Here is a 15,231-nt window from a genome sequence, read left to right on the forward strand (position 1 = left end):
TGTCCAACCTTGTTCTTTCGCAAGACCCTAAGGAAATGAAGTCTCCGTTGGGCCTTCCTAACCACCTGGGCTGTATTGACCTTCCAAGTTAGGTCTTCACTAAGATGGACTCCCAGGTATTTAAAGGAAGAGACTGTCTCCACACAGCCCCCCCCCCGATATACAATGGGGCTAGATCCCCTCTCTTCCTCTGAAAGTCCAACACCATCTCCTTTGTCTTGCCAATGTTTAGGTGCAGATTGTTCTCTGAGCACCATGTGGATACATTTTGAACCTCCCCCCTGTAGGCAGATTCGTTTCTGCCCGTAATTAAACCCATTATGGTGGTGTCATCAGCAAACTTAATAATTGCAGTAGATGGGTCAGATGAAATGCAATCATATGTACACAACAAATACAGGTATACACTGTATTGTACCACTGATGCCATGGTACAGTGTAACATTATGTTAAGCACCCTGGGAGCTGCTGTATTGTGTGTTCTTCCCATGCTGCCCAGCAATGCTGGAAGATCTTGGATACATAGGAAGATCAGCATTGATTCATACTGGAAACCTCAAAAGTGGCAGCAGAGGAAGAAGCTGTGATCTTCACTTTTCCTGCGTGCTGTCAGATACCCACTGGTATGGAAGGACACAGAAAGGACCCACACAGCAGCTCCCAGCTAACATAACATTGGAAGGGGCACTCCATTCCCAACTAAGAAGTCTGTGCAAATTTTCAAAACTGTAAAACCCATTGAAACAGCCTGAGATGAAGAGCACTTCTAGCTCTCACATAAAAATCCTGGGGGAACACTCGGGGACAGTTATGCCAAGTCTCCCCCAGCTGTTTTAATACTGAAGGGCAAACATGTGGGGACTCTAATCATTCTTTAATTTCCCTGCTGTTGTGTGTCCTGGCATTAGCATCAACCTGCCTTGTGTGCTTTCACTTTAATGCAATTCTGTGAATTATGAAGAAGTACAATATGGCAGCCTGTCATGCCAACTTGCAGAGCCGTTCATAAGGATGCCTGTGCTTCCATTTGCATGTATTATAAAATGTGAAAAAATGTTGGTGCTTGTAACACATTATGCAGCACTGCTCTATTTCAGATCTCTTATATATGTGCCTTGCTTTTCCATTTCGTCATGGAAAAAGCTGCTGTAAAGCTATCTGAAAAATATAAAAGAGGTTTTGAAAACAACAGCAGCAGCAGCAGCAAGACTTGGGCGCGGAAGAGAAGGGAAAGCAGAAGCGCAAAAACTTTATGGAGACTTCTTCCAAAATCCATTCAGATTTTCAGGAGACTGGCCAAAATGATCTCCTTTCACAGGACGTCCTTCTGTTTTATGATGATGCTGTTTAGTGTGGTACTGATCCAGTTTTAGAAGACTTGTGCTTTTGTTGTTATGAGGCATGTTGAGGGCCTGAATCACAGGATGTTGGATGGAATGGAAGGAACTTTGGTCTAAACACCTATGGATTGTGTGACATCAATTAAACCTTGTCTTAGCTTAACCACTGGCGGAGGAAGAGGGGTGCGGGGGGAGCGCACCGCCCCTGGCAGCATGATCCCAGTGGGGTGCCATTGCGCCTGCCCCCCGCCTGCGCTGGGTGCTATGCCCCCACAGACGGTGTGCCACACCCCCAGGATGCGTACCAGCCCCGCCCCCGCTTGCTCTCCGCCCCCCAGTGCCAGAGCATGAAGCTCCACCACTGAGCTTAAAGCAGCATGGATGAGCAAAGTAGCTGCACCCTCTCTTCCAGTCCCCTGCATGTCCATGCAATCCCAAGGTTTGGTGAGATTTGCCCCTCTGCAAACAGAAAGGCTCCTTCCTTCTGTTCAATGAAGGAACAGAGATCCAGTGGAAGCTCCCTGCTGGAGGAAAGTTGTACAGTCATACCTCAGGTTATGTGAACGCTGTGGGTTATGTGTTTTCAGATTGCACTCTGCACCGAACCCGGAAGTACCGGAACGGGTTACTTCCAGGTTTTGGCACTCGTGCAGAAATACAAAATGACATCATGTGCATGCGCAGAAGCACCTAATTGCGTCACGCGCGTGCGCAGACGCAGCGCTGCAGGTTGCGAACACGCCTCCCGCACGGATCACGTTCGCAACCCGAGGTATGACTGTATGTGAGGAGACGTTTGTTGATTCTGCCTTCGGCCCTTGCCTGTTGAGTTTCTTCCCACACAGTTCCAGAGGGTCTCCTAACACTCCAAACAGATTTTCAGGGATGCATAGGAGGCTACAGACAGAATCAGCTAAAAGTGCTTCTCCCATTCTTCCATAGGAGCATCTTGTGGGTGGAGTTCCATCCACAGATTCCATCCAGATGTTCATAGGACTGAGTTATTTGTTTGGATAATATAGCTGGTGATAGGGGTGGAAAGAGTGCTCATATTACAGTCATGATGGGCATAACAGATCTTTCTTCCCAAAGCTTTTGCAAAACAGGGGATATGGAGAACCTATAATTGCACAGCACGGTGATTTGAAATTAAGGGCCATACTAAAAAGACATCAGAATAAGTGAAATCAAAAACAGGGCAGGTTTCCCTATATAATAGCATTTCATAAAATAAATCATAAATTTAGTATTTCAATAAAATTTGACTACCACTGCTGAACTTAGGTCCCCAATATTGCATTAGAAAAATGCTTTCATTAAAAATCATTAGATGCTTTGTCTCTGCCAGTACTTTCAAATCAGGCTTTGATGTTATTATAATGCAATTTTGATTAAGCCAATTTCTTTTCATTTTAAAACAAATGTGCACATTATTAATGTCTGCCCATGCAACTGATTTGATTACCGCTCATGCTACTTTATATGGTTTAACTGACAAACAGAACTTACATTTAGCACAGAGAAAATTACCTCTTTAGCGAGGTCTGAATATTTATTTCTTATAAATCACTAGAAATCATATGTAGTAATGATTGGAACTAGAAACTAATGTGCTCTCTAATAGCAATGCCCAGTTTGCATCTAAGCATGAAATGCCTTTCAGCTCTGATGTATCTAGCAATTCCACATGCTTTGTGATTTATTTATGCTTGCAGGGAAAAGACACAGAATGAAGTTCAGGATTAATTAATTTGCATGTTAGCTGTGACATGAATTGCAGTGAATTTTGACAGCAAAATGACTTGGTGATTTGGGATCAATGAGAGTCTTTAAGTTTGAACGCATGGAGTTCTGCATTCGAGTTTTACAGTCTTTCTGGCTGATGCAAGGGAGGGCTTATACAAATTTGGGAAGAGCTCCAAATGAGTGAGAGTGATCCCAGATTCATTCCCAGTTAGGTGTGGGTGCCGCTCAAAAGTTGATAATATTGGGCTATTGGTTGCGATTATAGAATCTAGGGCCAAGCCCAGAGGGTAGCACAGAGAGAAGTCATTGGTCTTTATGGTATCTAGTATCACAGGGTACTATTTTCTCACCAGTGCTTTTCAGCATCTCGATGAAACCTCTAGAAGCAGTCATTAGGACGAGGTGTCATCAGTACACAGATGACCCTCAACTCTTACTTCCCTATTACATCTGAATCAGGTGGCACTGTGTGAGGACTGGATTGGTGCCTGGATGCAGTAGTGGGCTGGATAGGGACCAATAAACCAAGCTTAATTCCTGGTAAAATGGGGGAGCTGTGGGTGGGTGGTTTCTGTGTCCAGGGAATTACCTATTCTGAATAGGATCACACTTCCTCTGAGAGACCAGGTTTACAGCCAAGGGGTACTCCTGGATCCATCTATATCACTGGAGGCCCAAATAGTCTAGGTGGCTAGAATACCTTTCTATAAGCTTCATCTGGTGAGACAACTACACCCACTCCTTGATTCCTGGTCACTGTGATTCAGGTACAGTGGTACCTCTGGATGTGAATGGGATCCGTTCTGGAGCCCCGCTCGCAACCAGAGCAGTACACAACCTGAAGCACCGAATCTGCGCATGCTTGCCGCGTGATTCGGCGCTTCTGTGCATGCGTGTGACGTCATTCGGCGCGTCTGCACATGTGCGAATCGTCAAACCCGGAAGTAACCCGTTCTGGCACTTTCGGGTTCGGCGCGTTCCTAACCCGTGATGTACGCAACCCATAGCGAACGTAACCAGAAGTATGACTGTATTGGCAACCTCAAAATCAGACTACTATGTTAACTCATTCTAGATGGGCCTGTCGTGTTTGATCTGGAAGCTGCGACTAGACCAGAATGGAGCCGACTAGTTGTTGATGGCAGCTTCCCATCGCCAGCATATACTCATGTGCATATAACTAGCTATCACTTCAAATCCAAGATCATGCTGATAGTATATAAAGCTTTGGACTAACTTGCCCTATACCTGCCTGGTCTTTTTGCTCAGGTGGAGAAGCACTGTTAAGAGTGCCACATGATGCTTGCTTTCCTTCTACAAGAAACAGGCCATTTAGTTAGTTGTGAAGCCCCTGCCTTACTCATATTAAGCAGACACCATCAGGACTTTGTTTCAAATGTTTGCTCAAGACTCATCTGTTTACACAAACTCTTTTTGATATATGGCTCAACCCAGTTTCTATTGTGTATCACAGTCCAGATGTTAAGCACTTTTTTGCCGTTTTATGGGTATGTTAACTGCCTAGATACTTTGTTTATTTTGTGGCATATGAGCATATAAAATAAATATTTTTAATAGCCACAGAAATGCTATTCTGCCTATGCTCAACAAGGCAGACACAATTAACTAATTCAACCAGCAGTGTCAACTATTTCCAAAAGATAAAAATAATAATAATCAGGCTTCCAGCCATTTCTGAAAGACATACATACACACATAATGCTAGAGTATGTGAGTTCAAGGTTACACACATAGTGCTATATCTAACAATACTGTCCACTGGTACATGTCGAGTTTTATTTTACATATTATATTGTGTGTAGCAAATCAATTATTTGCGGGGGGGGGGGGGTTCCATCGGTCTTCTAATCAGCATTAAGACTAGCCAGCTGATAACCTACAAAATAAGTATCTAACCGGTCACATGCCACAATCCTTATTTTTTTACTTTTACTTTTGAGAATCAAACAGCACATTAAATTCTACCTGGAGCCCTAAGTGAGGACAAGTTAAAACTGGCAAACAATGAAATTCTCATGGTGGTATGTGTCATTACAAAGGACTTCTGGCTTTAATTCATAGTCACCATAGCTAATAATTCTGCAAGAATTCTGTACACCAAGGCCAATTTAAAAAGGGAAATCCTTATTCTCTGCTCACTATGATAAAGGCTACCTAGATTTTTAGAACCCTCTATAATGGCCTGTGGGCAGCTTTTGATATCACCTGCGTCAGCCCAAATAAGTAGATGAGCAAGTAATTGCACAACTCATCTTACCAGAAACCCATTTAACATCCAAAACAAATGACTCATGCAGCAAAACTGGGGGAGATGTGTGATTTCAAGATGCACATCTAGCACACATCTCCCCATGGAGAGAAGGATGTGAGTCACTGCTTCAGTCAGTGTCTGCAAGCATGGAAAGGGGATGTGCAAGACATTTGCACATTTTCTTTCAGTGCTTCTGAGTAACATCAGAAGCCACACTTTGTCAGCTGGAAATAAGTGAATTCCGTTCCTGCAATTAGCAGATCCCATGCATCTCAGCTTGACGCCACTTGATAAAAACATTCGTAGTATATATCATAACTCTCCAGGATTGATTCTTTAATTACGCTTCTCCCAAAGGACTACAGTACTTTGGTGCTCATGCGAAAAGGGTGACTCAGACATGCAGAATGACAAAGCGCAGGTTAATTTAACAAGGAGGAAACATGTGTCACATGCAAGTCAGTCAACCTGAGGCTTCTTCTAATTACTTTGTAGCAGTCATCAGATTTAAAAAGTCATTTTATTGAGTTTTAACTTTTTAGTTGAAAAAAATGGAGTTAGGATTCTAAAGAGATGGCTTATTTCAACTATTTCCAGAAAATCAGCTGAACCAACTGACAGAATAGATATGTCACCGGTAAAAGCCTTTATCTGTTGGATGAAACTTACATGTATTGGTGAGGCAGGATCAGGCTGAATGCTCTGAAAACAAAACAAGATTCACCGCATTAGCTATGAGTGAATTACAGGACCCCATATGTATTTGTTGAACTTGTCTTTTTTTTTTTTACTTTTACCTTTAGAAGGGAGTATTGACAGCTTGCCATGATTAGACAGAACAGGAGGATCCAAATGTCTTTACAAAAACCTTGGTTCATAATTACAAAGCCAAGAAAAGAAACAAGGATTACTAGTAGAATTGCCAAAACGTTCTCCTTGATATCTTCTGTCCTATAGAAATAAAACACAAGTATTTTACTCAAAGAAGAAATACAACCATATGTATAACATATCTTTATAGCAACATTAGGGAGAGGGGGGGCAGGTGCAATGTGCTGTCTAGAGAAATTAAGGAAAACGAAAGGGATTTAACTCCATAACTGTGTACTATTATTATTATTATTATTATTATTATTATTATTATTATTATTATATAACTATCCATCTCAGTTATTTGCATCAGGCTTAACCTTCTCTGGACGCCCGAAAACAAAACTGTATTATGCCCTGATGAACTCCACCCTTAGATGGCTTCTTCGTGCAGAGTTGTCCCCCGCCCCCACAACCAAAGGAAACAGAAATGTCCTTATCAGTGAGAAAGCAAATGTGTGTACTGAAGTCACAGTACCTGCAAAATATTGCTGAGTCAGAGTGACAGGCAAGGGTATTATTTTTTAAAAGGTAGGAAGACCATTAATGTTCCCCATGTTTCAAATTACATGTGATTATTCCTTAGGAGCACGTGCATTTCTGGCAACCCACAGGTTCTGTATCATGATTGCTACAATAAATGGGTCTATATAAATGTTAGCATTGCCAACGATATTAAAAACCCTTTGTGCGTTTTCAAAATTAGTTTATTTGTGTCAAAAACATTTTGGTTTCTTGGCATTCCCGAGCAAAGCCCAGCACAAGGCTGCTAGCTGACAATGAAACAAGAAAATATCCTAATGAATTTTCTTCAAAAATATGCTAGCGTTTCACAATTTAATCTCTACCATATCTGTGAGTAGACCTTTCACATTGAATCTTCGCCTTCTTTTAAGTCCCTTTGGTCCACCTCCCAGAATCTGAAATGCCAGCCCTATTCTAAGGAACAAATATATGTCATTGTAAAATAGTAATTTTTTTTAAAAAAAGAAAAGTTTACCTGTCTAGCAGGGCCAGCAAGGTAAGTCGATCATACCAGATTTTTATCCATTTGCCAGGAAATACGATAAATTTGTAAAATTGCCTGTTAATTTTCTTTTGTGCCGATGAACATGATGAATCCTCAAGGTCTTCACTGAGGTGCTTTAAAATAAAATAAAAGATGAATATAATAAAAGATGAATATAAAAGATGAATATAGCCTAAGAGAAAGCTATGCAATTTCATACCGGTTTCTTTTTCCGGTGGATACTTTTGAACGAGCCTCTATATTGAACTTCTTAAAAATAGATTTCATTTTGCTTGCCACCATGAATAAAACCCAATTTCGTGTGCATAGAAGAAGCTAGTCTATCTTTCATTGTAGTCATAAGGTTGTGCCACAGACCATTTACAATATACAGGCACAAAATACTTATTGAGCCCACTTCAGCCAAGATTGCTCTTTGACCTTTAGGTTTTGTATGTGATTTGAATCTATCAAACCACAAACTCAATTATAGTAAGATGCTGGAATAAGTTCCTTTGACCTTTATTTCTCTGAAGTACTAAAACTGTTTTCTAACTACTCTCTGCTCCTTAAAAAACATTGTTCAGTTTAATCATTGGTTAACCTTTCGGAATCGAAACCACCATCTAAAAAGTTTAACATACTTTCTAATGAAAAATTACCACAGTAGAAAATAAGCTGTGTTTTCATTGGGCAGTCAGATCCTGTTTTAAAGTTAGAGGTTGACTGCTATCCTGCCCCTGCCCCAAATCTAACAGCAGCCAACTTCCAAAGTAATACTTGCATCAATGGCATGGTTCCTACAATGCTATAGTCATGTATTATATTACATCAGAATAAGGCATTCAGATGGAATAATACATATTAACAAGTCCAGAAGGTGACCTAAAACAAACCCTAGAGAGGATGTTCTCCACTCTAGAATCCTCGAGTTCAAAAGCCAGAGTCTGGAACGGAACAGGCAGAAAGCCCCATTTTATTTCATTTGTTTCTATTTAAAAAGTGAGTAGACTTTTTAATGAATAAGTTTTGATTTTTTAAAAAAACCCTATTCATTTCCCATTCATTTCATTCATAGCTCATTAGTGACAAGGTGTGTATTTTTAAACTGCCTGTAATATGGGTACACTTTGTCCTATCTTTCTAGAATGTGGTAAGTCTGATCCTTTGGAGAGTTAGAAAGAAGCTAAAAAATACCATGCCATTTTTCAAAATGTAAAACACTAAAGTTACAGGCAGCTGAAGAGTATGTAGCTAAGTTTCACTTAAGGCAGTAGAAAATGACAGCAAATGGGAATAATGAAAATGAATGAACTAATTATGTATCGGCTGTGAAAACAAATGAAAAGCAAATTGATGAATAAATGAAACAAATTAAACCCACTCCCATATACAAAGCAGAAGATAAAACTTTACCATTGAATTACAGACTAATCAATCAGTTTGATACTGTTGCTAAACTTAATGTGAGGAATCTGTTAGTTAAACTTGAAGCCTGGACAATAGAAAATAGCATCTTCATGGAAGAACAATAAAAATTTAGGAGCAGATTCTTCATTCTGCAAAACTGCTTCATGCTGAGACATCTAATACATATACATTCAAGACTCATGAAAGGATTATCTGCAGTATCTGTGAATTTGAAAGCTGCTTTTGAAACCACTGTTGTGGCTCAAGCTATCCAGCACCAATATTGACCAATGCCTTCTGATTATTTTCTAGATGCTTTGTTCTAACACCTCCCTGAAAGGAAATCTATTAGTGGAAGAAAAACTCCCCTCTCCTATATGAGGATTATTCTGGCCAGATTCTGGAAAGTTTCTGGCCAATCTGAAGCATATGGTATAGACCAGGCATCCCCAAACTTCGGCCCTCCAGATGCTTTGGCCTACAACTCCCATGATCCCTAGCTAGCAGGACCAGTGGTCAGGGAAGATGGGAATTGTAGTCCAAAACATCTGGAGGGCCGAAGTTTGGGGATGCCTGGTCTAGATTTTAAAAATCAACAAGTAATAATGTCTTATGCATAGAAACCCCACGTTAGGGTGAAATTTTTACTATTTACTTATGGGAACTGCAACAAAATGTGGAGTCATGTTTGTTTACCTTGACTCTACTCTGAACTTAAAATGGAAAGCGTAATGCTGGTGGTCAACAAAAGAGGTTCAAAGACTCTCTCAAGGCAAATCTTAAAAATGTACATAGTATAAACACTGACAACTGGGAAACACTGGCTTGCGAGTGCTCCAATTGGAGAATAGCATTTACCAAAGGTGTTAAAGACTTTGAAGATGCTCAAACTCAGGCTGAAAGGGAGAAACGTGCTAAGAGAAAGGCACGTTTGGCAAACCCACACCATGATCAACTCCTACACGGAAACCTATGTCCCCAAGTAGAAGGACGCGTGAATCCAGAATTGGCCTCAACAGTCACTTATGGACTCACTTTTAAGACTGTGTTCATGGAAGACAATGTTACTCGGCTATGAGTGATTGCCAAAGAAGAAGAATAGAAATGTATGCATTGAAGTAAAATGGAGTCTTTTTTGTTGTTTTACTTCTCATCTCATTCATTCATTAATGGAGATCTCCCGTTTTATATTTTTGATGACCTATAGTTATAACCAAAAAAAGCTGAACTGAATTAAAACACATGAAGTAATTAAATGGAAACTTTCTGCATGTGCATACTTGCTACCATGAGGCAACATGGGCAAGGGCAGAAAGGCAAATCTTTACTATTTACTAGTGGGAACTGCAAGAAAATGCTGCAGTGTGGATTCTCCCTGTCATAGCTCCCCTTAGGAGTTTCCCCACCTTCAAAGGTTTTGCAGACCTTGAAGTTCCCACAAGTCTGCTGATACCTGCTTCATGTGCAAGTATGTGGCATTTTGGCTGCATAAACAATGGCACAGGAAGTGGAACTGGAGCCAATGGCCGGTAGAGCCAACTAATTCTACTTTTGTCCCCATCCTCCTCCTTGCTGAGACTAGGGAAGAGGAATCTGTCAGGTAGGGCCACCCCCTGGGCTTGTTGCAAGTAAGAAATCAGGAAGGTGGGGTCTGGCCGAGGGCAGACTGAAGCTGGTGAAGAAGTGCTCCCTCCATTTGCCCCAATATCCCAGCCTCCACTGTAGCTCACCAAGCCATGAAACTCCTGATCCAAGTGCAAGAGCCCCTAACTGATGCACACCACCCCCAGGAAGCACAGTCGTACCTTAGTTGTCAAACGCCTTGGTACTCGTATGTTTCGGCTGCCGAACAATCGAAACCCAGAAGTGAGTGTTCCGGTTTTCGAACTTTTTTGGGAAGCCAAACATCCAATGCGGCTTCTGCTATTCTTTTTGGTGCTCCTGCAAAACCGGAAGCCAATTGGAAGCTGCGCCTTAGTTTCCAATCGTTTCAGAAGTCAAATGGACTTCTGGAACCCATCCAAGGTACAACTGTGTAAGATTTTCCCACCTATACCCACACAGCAGTCATCCCAAAAGCTAACCTACAATAGTTATATCAGATTTGCCAATTCACAAACCTTGAACCAAAAACCCACAAAAGCTTCACCTATATATACACACTTCAGTTGTATCCTACACAAAGGCAAACTCTCCTTACACATTTCGAGACAAAACAGCTCTTCATCGGGAGATTAACTGAAGAGATAACGAACAATAAATGAATATATTAATATAATGAATACATAATCAGCTTGATTCAGACAATCAGCAAGAGGGGGGTGGGTTCAGAAAAGGTTCGCTCTGGCCCCATCAGTAAGGAATGCCTTCCTTCCCTGCTGGGAGCATTTATGGGATCTTTTCCAAACAAGCATGCAGAAGTAGTCAAATATCCTGAAATAACTGTCAAGTATGTACATCAATATTCACAGGATTATTAAACATGTCACCCTAATCCCAGCAATAACAAAAGAGGCCCATTTAAAAGAAATCTCCTTCCCTGGGACATATTTATACAAAGTGTTAGGAAGTGAGGTATTACACGGTACCCGTTGGGTTTCGGAAAGGGTTCTTCGTGCCACCATCAGTAGCAGCTGCTGTTGCAACGCACTTGGCCCATGATCAGAAGATGCTTCTTGGCTCTCTGAGGTAGTTGTACTAGAGGAGCTGAAATGGGTTTCACTGCGCACAAAAGGAGATAAAGGACTAGAATTAATTTTTAGTGAGTGCCTCATTAAGGCACTGAAAAGACTATGGAGCTTGAGAGAGTGTTTGTACATCCTGAAGCTCCCCAAATGAGTTCATGAAACCTCAACCCAGTTTCTGCAGAGTGATTAAAACCTAGGCCACTCAGTACCTGAGAGGTCACTGTCTGGATGTAGCATTTTGCAAGGATAGGGAACCTCAGTTAGAAAGACAGTTTAGCGAGGCTTTGCATACAAGGATGGTGGCAATGCAGTGGTCATAAATCATGGGGAATGCTTTCTATGTAGAGGTGAAAATATTTTGCTTATTTTATTCCAGCTATATATAGACCGCTTAATCACCAGAGCTTCTAAGCATTGTACAGTGAGATTACAAACAGCACACAGTGGATTAAATCAATTAAATTAATCACAGAAAGGTCTGAAGTTCAACTGGGGCCTGTATGATCTCAGCTGGGGCAGAGTTCTACAGAATTAGGCCCACAACACTGAATGTATGGCTTCTGGTGGATACAAGCCATGCACCTGATCCATAAGGGAGCAATTGAGGAGGGATTTAAGACGCAGCCTAGTGGCATCAGCAACTCTTTTGAGGAAGTTTTGCCTTGATGAAGCAATTGTGAGGACAGAAGGTTCCCACCTTCCCAGTGCCCACTCCTTCTCTCCAGGGTCTTTCCTGAAGTGTAGGTGGGTTTCTACGAGGCAAGACAGACACAGTGATAACAGCAAGAACCTTTATTGAACTAACAGAACTGGACAACAGGAACAAAGCAACTGCTTATATACATTTCTGAAGGCCTGGGCCACTCCCACTCCCAACGTGACTGGCTGTCTAAACTTCCAAGCTGCAAATCATGACTCAGAATTTAAGGGCCAATGGCAGAGGCCCAAATCCTGAAATGTTCTGTGATTGGATATCATGTATCAAATCAGAACACAGGAGCTCAGAATCCTTAGTCCAGACTCAAGTTCAGGCAAACACAGACCACTGAATACATAGCATTTCCCATGCAGTCTCAGGCTGTGCCTGCGCACTCAGGGCAGTCTCGAGCAGGTCGGGCGCCCTGGTGCTGAGGTGCTGAGATCGCTCCGGTGCCCCCGCCCTCGCAGCGCGCAGCATGGCTTCTGCGCGGCTTCGCCATGCAGCGCCCCACCTGCCGGCCCGGCGCCCCGCACCACCGGGACTATACCTAGAGCCAGCCCTGTGCGCACTCACCCTCCTCTGCTCTGCCCATTTCATTTTTCTGCATGTTCTAGGAGGCCAGGGGGAGGGGAGCCGGTCACAGCAGGAGAGGGAGATTGCATCTTCCACAGCCAGCCTCTCTGCCTCCTGGCCTCACTCCTCTCTAGCCCCCGCTTCTGTATTGGCATCTGAACGGTGCTCTGCCATAGTCTCTTCCTGTTCACTAAACTCTGCTACCTCTTCAGCTTCCACCACTGACACCTCTCAGTCTGCTCCTTCCACCTCTGACCACTCATTGTCGCCCCACCCTGGCACAGAGCCGTCTTCCTCTGGCGATTCCCTAGGGGGTTCCTTGGCTGGTGCCTCCACCCGCTCCTCTGCATCCAACCAGTCCATGACATTAATCTTTAACTTGCACTAAAACTCCACTTGGTGAATGTGTTTTTGCTAATCACTGGTTGCCCAATCCACCAGGCACATTCTCTATCACGGAAGTGTGCCACATTCCCTCTGCTTCTTTTCTTGCTCTACTTAGTTTTCGCATGTTCCTCCCGCCCCCCACTCCTGTGTTGTTTAAAGCCTCTTCACCCTGAATGCTATAATATTCACACACTTGACTTTATTTTTTAAAGTACCATCTCAGATGGCAGTGCATAAAAAGTAAGAAGTCTAGACGCTGTGTTAGTGTTTTATAAGTATTTAAAATATATAATAAAATAGTAAGTAAAAGATGCACCCAAAAAGTAACATCATAAATGTAGGATCTTGAAAAAGAGGGTTGGTATTTCTAAAAATCTGCTGTGTTATGTAAATAGCTACCACAGACAATTAATATCTGCAATGGAATAATGAATGCATTTTGGAAGGTAAATTAGCAACTACCAATCTACTTGACAGGCATGTTATATATGCATGACCTATGCAAAAGGTATACAGTGCCCTCTACTGACATTCTAGAAATTAATTCATTTACGGTGCGATTTTGTACATAGCTTAATTTGGTAAGGGAAGCAATCTAGCAGAACTGTTGCATTATAGGTACATCATGAGTATCTATAACCATAATCCATACACAGGAAATCCTGTTGCTTCAGGGAACATAGCTTGAACCAAAATGACTAAACCTGTGTAAACTGGTTTTTTAATCCAAGTACTGAGGGCCTCAGATACAGAAAAAAGCAGCTTGCACAAGGCACTCTACTGAAATGGAGAAACAAATTTTTAAGGCTACGATTCAAAACACACTTGCTAGGGACTAAAGCACCAATGCAGCTTATGTCCAAGAAACCATATGCAGGAGGGTACTGGGAATCACTACCAACTCTTAATTAGGCTGCAAATGGAACCAGGGCCGTCTCAAGCCCTGGCGCCGTGGCACGGAGATCACTCCAGCGCCCCTGCCCTGGTGAGCGGGCGCAGCGTGCAGCGCCCTCCTGCCGGCCTGGCGCCCTGGCGTCCCGCACCACCGAGACTACCCCTAGAGCCGGGCCTGAATGGAACAGGAACATGGAATTTTCAGCATTCCAGCTGCAAACTTAGCGGAAAGTTAAGCCCCAATGAATTCAATGCGACTTCCTTCTGAGCAGACAGGCACTGGACTGCCCTGCCAGTGAAAAACCTGCCTAGTTAATTATTCAGTTAGTAATGTACAAACAATGTGCTGTTGACACTTGTTGCACAAAACCATGAACCCAATCTTTAGCAAACTAGTCCATTTGCTTAATTGATTTTTTAAAGTGTTTTGATTGATTTTAAAAGGTGCTGATCCCAGATTAAGTGGACAGCAGACATAACAACAACAACAACAACAACAATTATTTTAAATAGAAATGTATAAAAGCTGAGGGTGGCAACCATCATCTGAAATGAGGTATTCTATCATGTGGGGAGATGCCTCTTTTAAGATGGGACCTGCATATGCCTGGTATGATTTTTATAGATTTTTTTTAAAAAAAATGTATATAAACACAGATCTCACTATCTAAACACAATGTGTTCTCAGCAAATCGTTTGTAAGGCGAACATCCCCATAATAGGTCACTTATTCTAATTTCTAATGCACTTCTGGTCATTGAATTTTGACCATAAAATGATGAAAAAACCTGGGAAAACTCAGGGAAAACCTGTGAGACTCTGCAAAGGGCAAACAAGGAAGGAAAAAATGCTCTCTTATTTATCTTATCTCTCTCTCTCCCCCCCCCCCGGTTTCTGGTGAAATGGCTGCTGTGAAGCAGCAAAAAACAAAAAAGTAAGGCTTGGTTAAAGCTGCTAGCTGCTTGGATATCTGCATCTTCAGTGTGTACAGCAAGGTTTGGGGATTAATTTGTTGTGTTTGAATAAGTGAATTTTCATACGACGAGAGTTTGGATAGCGAGAATTGTGTGCAGTTTTAATTTAATGATTGTTTTTAGCAGTTCTTATCTTTATCTGAGTCTCTATCAGGGGCTACATCTCCAAGTGCTGTTAAATCATATCTTTGTTAACTGCAATTGTACCCCAAATAATTACAGTCACCTTTACTAGCACTCCCTGGAAAATACTTCAAAAGATAAATCAAGATTAGGAAGATGATAACAATTCTTCCTATTCTATTTTCTCCATAGACCCCCTCCTGTTTCTTCAGAAGATTGATGTCCCTCCCTTATGACCTTCTAATC

At 42.0% G+C, this 15,231-nt stretch overlaps 1 protein-coding gene across 1 annotated transcript in view; it reads right to left on the reverse strand.

Annotated features, from left to right (window-relative positions):
* The window catches only part of PCNX2 (pecanex 2), a 117,666-nt gene that overhangs the window by 87,456 nt on the left and 14,979 nt on the right, over positions 1–15,231 (reverse strand). Inside the window, exons 9-12 of the mRNA XM_060272854.2 lie at positions 11,236–11,368; positions 7,229–7,371; positions 6,156–6,309; positions 6,028–6,060 (exon numbers count right to left, since the gene is read on the reverse strand). Coding sequence (XP_060128837.2) covers positions 6,028–6,060; positions 6,156–6,309; positions 7,229–7,371; positions 11,236–11,368 — 463 coding nt within the window. The remainder of the gene's footprint in view (positions 1–6,027; positions 6,061–6,155; positions 6,310–7,228; positions 7,372–11,235; positions 11,369–15,231) is intronic.

This window comes from Zootoca vivipara, chromosome 3 (assembly GCF_965207765.1).
Source record: "Zootoca vivipara chromosome 3, rZooViv2.hap1.1, whole genome shotgun sequence".
NCBI lineage: Eukaryota > Metazoa > Chordata > Lepidosauria > Squamata > Lacertidae > Zootoca > Zootoca vivipara.